This window comes from Epinephelus moara, chromosome 18, assembly GCF_006386435.1.
Source record: "Epinephelus moara isolate mb chromosome 18, YSFRI_EMoa_1.0, whole genome shotgun sequence".
NCBI lineage: Eukaryota > Metazoa > Chordata > Actinopteri > Perciformes > Serranidae > Epinephelus > Epinephelus moara.
Window position 1 is genome coordinate 9716229 of NC_065523.1, and position 9266 is coordinate 9725494.

Genomic DNA, 9266 nt, shown 5'->3' on the forward strand with positions numbered 1-9266 from the left:
TTCAGTATCTGACCAAATGTCTCCCCTTCTGTTCCTGAGTTATGGCGTTTAATAATGTCCAGAAAAATGTTTTTGCAGAACATTATGATGTCACAATAAAGTAAACCTTTTGGATATTAAATCTCATGACTTAATTATATTATTCTAATAGACATGTTTGAAAATTTTTAATTAGTTCATGAATTTTTGAGTTATGACCAAAAACATGTTTTGTGAGGTCACTGACTTAAGACCACCAAATTCTAATCAGTTCTGGGGAAGAAACTGGGGTTGGCTTTTTATTTCACTGGTAAGCATGTTCATGAAGTCACCAACAATCCTGCATAGTATATCTTTAACTCCTGAAACTACGATCAATTTTGGACCACAAAAGAAGACTTTTTTTTTTTTTTTTTTTACTTTACCATTGCTTCTTTTCTGTATTTGAATCCCCTTTACCCAGCCCCACCATAGACATATATACATAGACATATATGTCTATGAGCCCCACGCTCTTTTCACTTATCCTGACCTCTGTGAGGGCATGCCCAGGCATTACATTTTGTCAGGCAGAATTTGTAAAACTACACTTGAATATATCAGGTATCAGCTGGTCAGAAGTGTTGACTATTGTTATTTATTAATATATGTTCAGATAAGTTGTTGCATACTATTTTAGAAGTTACCTGGCTAACTGAGTAATCCTACCTAATGTAATAGTTCCACCTGGACTCTAGTTTCTGACTGATGGACATTGTATACAAAACCAGAGCTAAGATTCCTGCACTTTCCCATGAATAGTGGGGTATTTTATTTTTTGGTTTATGTATGACCTGTGAACAAGTGTGCACTTTTTGTAATTAACTCAACTGGCATTTTTTTAATGGCATGTGACTTTTTTGAATATTTTGTTACAATAGTAGTTTGAACTACCTTTTCTGAGTAGCTTTGATTAACTAAACTAGATTGCTCCCTCGAATAGCTTTGCACTAGTTTAATGTCTGCCAGTGTGAAGCTACTGGCAGCTTGCAAAACTATGCTTACAAAGTAGCTTCCCCAACACTGACAACATACTTCAGTGTCCAACACTAATGCCCCTCACAACAACTTCACTTCAGTTGCAGCATCATCACTGTCTGCACTGATGATAAAAAGTGTTGAAGTGCTTTTATTTTGAAAACCAACCCTTTCAGAAGAATAGCCTTCATAAAATGATGCTGCATTCATATCACATAACCCTGAAATTGAACGGTGGTGCAGTGGTTAACATTGACGCTTCACAACAAGGAGGTTCCTGGTTTGAACCCAGGGTGGGGGAGCTCTAATGTGCGAAGTTTGCATGTTGTCCCCATGTCAGCGTGGGTTTTCTCCTGGTACTCCGGCTTCCTCCCACAAACCAAAAACATGCAGATTAGGTTAATTGATTACTCTAAATTGTCCGTAGCTGTGAATGTGAGTGTGAATGGTTGTCTGTCTCTATATGTCAACCCTGAATGAATGAAATTGAAGAGTTTCACCCTCTTTCAGCTACTGATACTTACTTGTGGGTGATGTCAAAACAAATCTGCAAAAACAGGTTCTGTCTGCAGGTCATTTATTGATAGCTACAATGAGCAATTTTAACAGTGTTTCTTCCCAGAAGCTGAGGAGTACAGCATTTTCCTATATTTCCCACAGCAACTGGATGCAGCGTCACTTTTGAGCAGTTTGTCCTTGTTTCGCTCTCATGCTCCTCTTCATCAGTTGGATTTCGGAAGTCTGTAGACGCCTGCAGAGACCATCAGTTGATGCTCCCTGACCTTCCTCTGCAGGAAGGCCTCTAGCTCATTGACGTCCATCTCTGTGACAACGGGTCCCGTGGCAACAAACATCCGGAGCATAGAGTGAATGCGGTCCAGCGTCATGCTGTCCAGGTTGGTCAGCATGGCCTGGATGTAGGCCCAGAACAACTGCAGAGACAGAGAACGAAAGCTTTAAGAGGCTTCAGGTAGTCCTTCACTGTGCTGTTGTGCATGTGTGTGTATGTGTGTGCGTTTGTGTATGTGTGTGTGTTGTGGGCACCTGCAGCTTCTCCTCCCTCTGCTCAGACTGGGTGGTGGTGTTGGAGTCTCTCTCCTCATCGCTGTCGATCAGCATCACACCTCTCTCCATCTTCTCTTTGGACGAGCCCGTCTCCACCACGTAGTAGCGGCCTCCTGCCTCCTCCCTCAGCACACCGTGCTGCTGCCACAGAGCCAGCTTCCTGTGCACCAGCTCCTTCGGGGCGCCCAGCTTCACGCTCAGCTCCTCCAATGTCCAAGAAGCTAATGGACAACAAACAAAAGATTACAAAAACTGGATTGGAACTGAGGTGGAATATTTATAAGTGAAGCAAATGTTAAAAAATATCCTCAATTCTGGTAGCTGTAATTTTCTCTTGAAAATTTAAGAGATAAACATTTTGCTAGCAAACCTCTGACATGTAAAATTCTTTTGGTGGCATTATATTATCATCAACTCTATTGACTGCTGTCTATTGATATAAACCAAAATCAAACTACCAGGAATGTGGTGAAATCATATGAATGTGTGATTTCCAGTAGGAATCCCACTGGAAGGATTTTACTGCAGAACAGCTGCATGAAGTGTTTCAAGAGTTTGACAGCTGCTTGTGCTACACTTTAGATTTCAACATTTATATATATATTAGAGTATATATATTTTTCACTCATCTTGCATACCCACAGCATGGAGCACAAATCACCCAAAATAATTAGATTACAGTGTAATTTTAAATCAATATGATCCGATGTTATCTCTCATAAAGATGGCAAACAAAGATTTTTTCAAATGTAAGCTACAATATGACTCCCTATTTTTCTAATTATATTTCATACAGAGGAAAACTTTGTACTTTTTTCCTGAAAGTGCAGGATGATGGCAGCGTGGATGGGGGAGACGGTGATGTTGGCAAGGGTGCGGTCCTCCAGCTCCAGGTCCAGAGTGACTGAGCCCAGGTGAGGCTTCCAGCTCAGTGTCCTCATGGCCTGAAACACAGAAGAAAAACTGCTGGTAAAGTTTCAATCCAGAGCAGCACAGCAGTATTCTGTGGTGTCTAAAATAATGCAAATAAAACAGAAATAATCTACTGATTGCTCAACTAGTCAAAAAAAAAAGCCAAGGGCAGCACTTATAATATGAAACAATACACGCATGAGCTGCTGACAAACTGTCTCAAAATTTAATCCAGAGAAAGCAATTAGCAAACATGGAGGCTGAAAATGATATGATGTGTAATGCAAGCTGTTTCTTTCATTTAAAATGTTGCTGTTAAGCAGCCAACTTTGAAATCTCAGGTGGTGCAATGTCATTAAGTGCAACAACAGTGAAGCTTTTCAAAATAAAAATTGCACTTCTATGTGATAATTATACCTATGGCAAAAAAGTCATAACATTTTAGCTAATCAATTGGCTGCAGCAAGTCTCATGTCTAACTTAATAATTTACCAGTTGATTATATTATTATACACAGATACAGATGTACAGATTATATTAAAATTAGTTTGAAGAAATGAGCTCAAAAGTGGGGATACACTTTGGAAAATGTTCATGTTTTAACAAAAAAATCTAAAACATTCAAAACCACCCTGTTGCAACCTATTCGTCCTTAAAGAATATTAAGAGAGAGTTGGTGTAAAGCGGCAGGTAAACTCCACCTTGAGTTTCTCATAGCGGTGTGTGTAGGCTTCCATGGCCTGGCAGACGAGTGGAGGGAGTTCCAGCTTCTCCTCCTTCAGTGGAGGCCAAAACTCAGAGGACAGGATGATGGATGACAGGGACAGTGGTGGCTGCTCCTCCTCGCTCAGCCTCGATTCCTCCTCACGGATGTTACTGTTGATCCTTCGAGAGTCCGCCATGTCCTGGACAGGAGAAAGGAAGGCGTGAATATGGCTACGGCTGACAAATTAATATTCTTATTCTTGAATCTAGTTTTCATTTTTTAGATTAATTAATTGTTGGGTCTGCATAATGTCTAGCACCAGAGGTAAAGTGTTGCATGTTTTATCTGATTAATAGTTAAAAACCCCAAGTTAATAAAAATAACATGTTATAAGATGCATGTTTGGGAGCTGATCGCTTTGGTAAGGGTGATGCTGCACACTGAACTGTTTAAAGGGGATTATAGTTACAGTGTTTACCTTCAGCATGACCTCGCAGTAATGCATGTGAGACTCCCCAAACCTGAGCTTCAGCAGCTCCACATTACGAATTTCCCTGCAAACACAAAAGAGAACAAAAGTATATGAAGAACTTCAGACTTTGACATTTTGGACAAAGCCCACATTGCTTCTGTCAGGAACAAATAGTCACAATGATCCAAAATGCAAAAGTTAACTGATTTCCATTTGTACATTTTTCAAACAAGTTCTATAAAGCTCCACCTGCCATGATGCCACATTCCTGTCATATCAGTGTTATCATCATTTCCCATTTCCAGCTTGTACACCTGTACATAATTGCACTTATTCTCCATACATTATACTGTGAATGTTTGCACATTCCTGCGCAAAACTGTTCTTGTTTTCTTTGCCGTCATCTTCACTGTAAGGGAGCTGGAAGAGACAAGTGAGTGAGTATGAACTCTTCTTTGTTCCACTAATGTCATGCACACAAATTGGACACACAGCCTGACCTGCAATCCTTGTTCCCCACCCACATGCCCCCAGCACTTTTCTAGTTTTTGTCTGTTTTGTATTCCACTGCTTGATTTATTATTTTCACTGGGACATATCAGAGAAAACCTCAAGCTTATCTAGCTTAGCTTGTCATAGTGTATTTGTTCAGTTGTACCTGGCTGTGTTGTAGTTGAGTTGGTGCAGCAGTCTGTCGGCCAGCACTGCTCTGTATTCATCTATAAAAATGTCCTTGCTGCCATAGATGCTGACCAGCAGGCTGATGATGTCTGATGAACGACGTTTTGAGCCCATCTTATCTGAAATAAAACATTCCACTCTCGGTAAAACCCAGGGGACAATAAGTACAAGCAGCTGAAAAAACATGGTGCATTTACTGACCGGGTACAGCGTCGGTTGGATCTGGAGTCCAGTCCTCTGGGTCGTTGCCTTCTTCATCGCTGTCCTGCATCTCAAGAGTCACCGGATCTCCTCTGGAAAGCTCAGAGGCCAAGTCTGTGCAGCCTTCAGCGTCTCCAGTCAGACCGGCCACAATCTGTCTCACTGTGTCCTCCCGAGTCCTTGAACACACCACAGAAGCTTTAACAAAACTCAGCCTTAAACATGATGATCAGCTTCCTTAATTTATCAGCTCTTTTGGTTCAAACGTTTTATGCAGTGTATTTAATTGTTCATGCTGTTAAGTGCTGTATAATCTTTCCTTAAAACATTTCTGTGTATAAATGAAGTTTGATACCAACTGATGTCAAACTAGAACACAAAGATCAGGAAGAGATTAAAGCTATCAGCCAGAAAGAGTTTAACTTAAGATAAAGCAGTGTTATAGAAACACACTCAAAATGTAATCTCATGTTAAAAATAATGTTTCAAAAACCCTGTACAAGTAAAAATTGACTCACCTGAGGTACTTGCGGATTGGCTGGCAAGCAACCTGCAGGATGACCATGGATGGGTCCAGCTCTCTGAGGGCCTTGATGGCTGAGATATAAACCGTGAGGATGTCTGATGTGTGGACTCCTGAGAATCGATGGTAAAACAGAAATGGGATGACGAAGATACACTTGAAAAAGCATTTTGTTCTGCTGTGTTATTACTAAACAAACACTTTACTATACTTTAATCTCAGCAGCCAACTAACCCGGGTGAAGCAGACGGCTCTCGAAAGCAGATTTTAATGATGTGAGAAGCTGCTGTCTCTGGTTGGTTCTTTCAAGACAAAACTTGAGATCTTCAATAGCAGCTTTAGATTCCGGGAAATCTGAAAGAAAGATGGGAAATATGAAAATAAGCACAAGAACAGGCAGGCAACCCATGCCTGTGAATCTGTGCATGTGAATGTAGTAAGTAAATTCTAAACCGCTAACTCCTCTTAACTCCTAACTTATTTCACTACAGTCCACTGATTTAAAGATCAGCGACCTGTCCACTACAGAGACAAGTCTAGGACCTATTTAGCCTTGCTTAGCACAAAGACTGACAGCAGCGGGAAAAAAAATCTATTTCATTTCTGCCAATATATCCTCCTAAATCATACACATTAGATCTTCAGATATTCTGTTAGTGCACAAAATCTTCAGTTTTGAAAAAATACAATACAATACAATACAATACAATACAATTGTAGTTCATTTCTAATTACCCAGAAAAAAAGATTTTTTTATTTGTTTATAGAAGAATAACATAAACACATTGACCTCCTTAAAATAAGCACAATAAACCACAGTCTTCTCTTTCACCTCGGATTATACTGAAGAGCTCTTCGATCCTCATGTTGACATAGATCCTGCAGAAGAACTGGTGCATGTGGCATCTCCACTGCTTCAGGACGGAGCTGCTGCCAGGTTGGCCGGTCTGAATGCTGGGAATACTTGGGGTTCCGGGAACACTGGGAGCAGGTGCCAGACCGTCTCTGTCCGCCTCACTTGCAAACACTTTGCTCAGCCAGCCCAGCACCAGCTCCAGCCACTGCTCACACAAAACACAACAGCCAACAGCTAATGAAAGGTTTATCCAGACAAGACTTCACATCACATTCATTGATCGTGGGGAGATGGACAGATGATTTACCTCCTGGAACTCCAGCAGGAAAGAGCGTTCGTACTCGCCCCTGCAGTGCTGCTCCATTCGTTGCTCAATGAGCTTGTGGAGGATGGAGGTGACAGCCTCGGAGCTGACCCACTCCAGCAGGTGGAGTTTGGAACTATAACAACGTGAAACATAGCTGATGATATTCTGTATTTTTCTTCTTCTCATCCCAAACCAACAAGTCATTTGATATATATGATTTGATTTTAATACAAAAGGTATTGATCAGTTCAGCCCCAGGTATTGACAAATGAAAAATGGCACTACATTATAAATATTAGCTGAGTCAAAATGAAAAGGGTATATACATTAGAAATTGAAAAGGTACATTGGAAATTGTCACCAGGATTTTATTTGTTCATTAATTATCTTTAGTATCCCTGTCCCTGAGTGAACTCACAGTATGTGGCTGAGCTCCTGCAGCTGCTCCAAGGCCTCCTTACACCAGCACTGCTGTGTTGGGACCCCGCAGCCTGGGCAGACCACTCGCTCATCACTGTCTGGAACCTCGGCCCCATCCTCGGCCTGCCCCTCCTGGCTCATATAGACAGAGAAGGTCCTGCTGTAAAACTCCAGCACTCTCTCCTGGAGAACAGGGGAGGGGGAGAAGAGGAGAAGAGCCCTGATGATGGTGAAGGCTCGCTCCTGAAGGCCCTTGGGCCCAGGGCCACATAGACTGCCGCAGCCCTCGTCCTGCCACATCCCCAGCCTCTCCAAACCACCTAGGATGAGGAAAGGGGGATGGTTGAATAATGTTGCTATTAATATAAATCAGTAATCAGCATTGAACTAACTGACTCATTATGCTTTTTCCACTTGCCCAAGAAAGGGTCCAGTCGGCCTAACAGAGTCCGAAAAGCAGTGAGGAGAACCCAGGCCCTGCCTCTCTCCTCCAGCTCGTTCTCTGGCTGTTTGAGTCCAGCCCAGAACTCAGGAACCACAGAGGAGGACAGACGCATCTGTAAAGTCTCCAATAGCCAACCGCTCAGCAGCTGACCCAGACCCTGATTACACAGCAGGGCTAATGAGTCCGAGAGGCCCTGCTCCGTCACTGAGCAGCCAGGAGACGTCTACAAAATAAACCAAGATAAGTTATCTGTTCTGATAGACTCTGCTGGATTGTAGTAGCCTATGCAATCTAATATCTATAAATCTACTGATCTATCCATGCTGATGTCACATGAAAAACTACAAGATGCCTGGCCAAAGACATTACATACACTGGACACTTTTCAAGGTGGGTTTACAAACATTAAGACTCCTTAAAGTGATGACTTTATTTCCACACCTGGACATGAATAAGAGTACTTATCCGTTGGTGGGATAATCAAATTTAACTTGACTTAAGCTGTCCATAGTCTTGGACTCTTTTTTTGCATAGATACGCAGGCAAATAGTTAGTGTAGTGTTGCACATAAAGATGGATTAATTAAAAACATTAATGACAGGTAAATAAAGACAGAGGCAAAGCCGCAAAGACATCATTACATATGCCGAATTCAGCCGGATACCGCTACTATTTATTGAACTGTCCTAAATCATGTCCTGTCGTGCATTAACCGGTGCTACAAGCAAGAAACTTCAAATCATTCAATATTTCAATGGATTCCGGCGACTTCAGTTCACTCCATGTTAGCGTCTATGCCCATTAGGCGACGTGAGTCCACTCACCAAAGCTGCGGTGACAGTTTCCCAAGCGTCAGCAACACCTTGTTGTGGTGAACATCCCGACGTTTCAGCTGAGTCCGACTCCATCCCAATCTCCTCCATTTTCTTGCACTTTCTTCAGAAACAACGAACTAGCTTGTGTGAGTGAAACATTTAAACTCTGGATTTGTTTTGTAGTTTTACAACGTCGCACGCGTTCATGTACAATTTCCCATTATGTGTTATATATATATATATATTATTTATTAATCTCTACAAAATAATAATTGTCAGTAAAACCCTTCTGCTATGAATTTGAAATATTGTTACATGGTTCTTCGAGCTCGCGTATCGCGGGTTTACTTCTTCTTCGTCGTCTTCTTCGTATTCTTCTTCTTCGAGTGGTTTACAGGCTAACTGTGCGCCAAGAAGCTCAAGGCTGCCCTCCGCAGGTAGGTCGGTAACTGCAGCTCCGCGTTGGTGTTAATAGTTTTATTTTTAAAGATGAAAGGAAGTGTTAGTAGTTTTTAACAGTACATTGTGTAGATACATATTTAATTATATAACACCGAAAAATGATCATTTCAACATCACATGTCAAACAGCAAACTCAAACACAACAAAACCAAATTGTAATTGTACGAGGTAGATGAAAACCTAGATATAATGCACCTCATTTGTTTGTATTAGATATAATTGTATCAGCTATTTGAGATGTCATAGTAGCTGTCTTTTTCATTGTTGTCTTATCTGTTAGCAGAGTGGAGGGGATTTTGTAATTCAACACAAACAGACAGATATTTGGTGTAATCTGAAGCACTTTAGCCTCATGGATGTGATACATGCCAACGAGACATACATGCTTGAGAACACTGTCGGTAG

The 9266-nt window shown here is 41.4% G+C and overlaps 1 protein-coding gene across 1 annotated transcript; it reads right to left on the reverse strand.

Annotated features, from left to right (window-relative positions):
- Positions 1-1556: 1556 nt before the first annotated feature.
- On the reverse strand, positions 1557-8771 carry anapc2 (anaphase promoting complex subunit 2). The gene is made up of 14 exons (XM_050069925.1): positions 8409-8771; positions 7558-7807; positions 7138-7459; positions 6720-6852; positions 6389-6617; positions 5791-5910; positions 5552-5669; positions 5034-5212; positions 4810-4951; positions 4158-4233; positions 3675-3878; positions 2873-3005; positions 2041-2282; positions 1557-1928 (listed from the first exon to the last, which is right to left on the reverse strand). The coding sequence occupies exons 1-14, from the start codon at positions 8505-8507 to the stop codon at positions 1719-1721; spliced, it is 2457 nt and encodes an 818-aa protein (XP_049925882.1). The 5' UTR covers positions 8508-8771; the 3' UTR covers positions 1557-1718.
- Positions 8772-9266: the final 495 nt, after the last annotated feature.

What these genes read in the sequence shown, in the direction of transcription:
- anapc2 (XM_050069925.1), bottom strand. Translation starts at nt 8,507, where the DNA reads ATGGAGGAGATTGGGATGGAGTCGGACTCAGCTGAAACGTCGGGATGT. An exon ending in CAGGAGCTCAGCCACATACT is followed by an intron (nt 6,853 to 7,137) that starts GTGAGTTCACTC and finishes ACGTTGTTATAG; the next exon opens with TTCCAAACTCCACCTGCTGG. An exon ending in CCAATCCGCAAGTACCTCAG is followed by an intron (nt 5,213 to 5,551) that starts GTGAGTCAATTT and finishes GGTGTGTTCAAG; the next exon opens with GACTCGGGAGGACACAGTGA.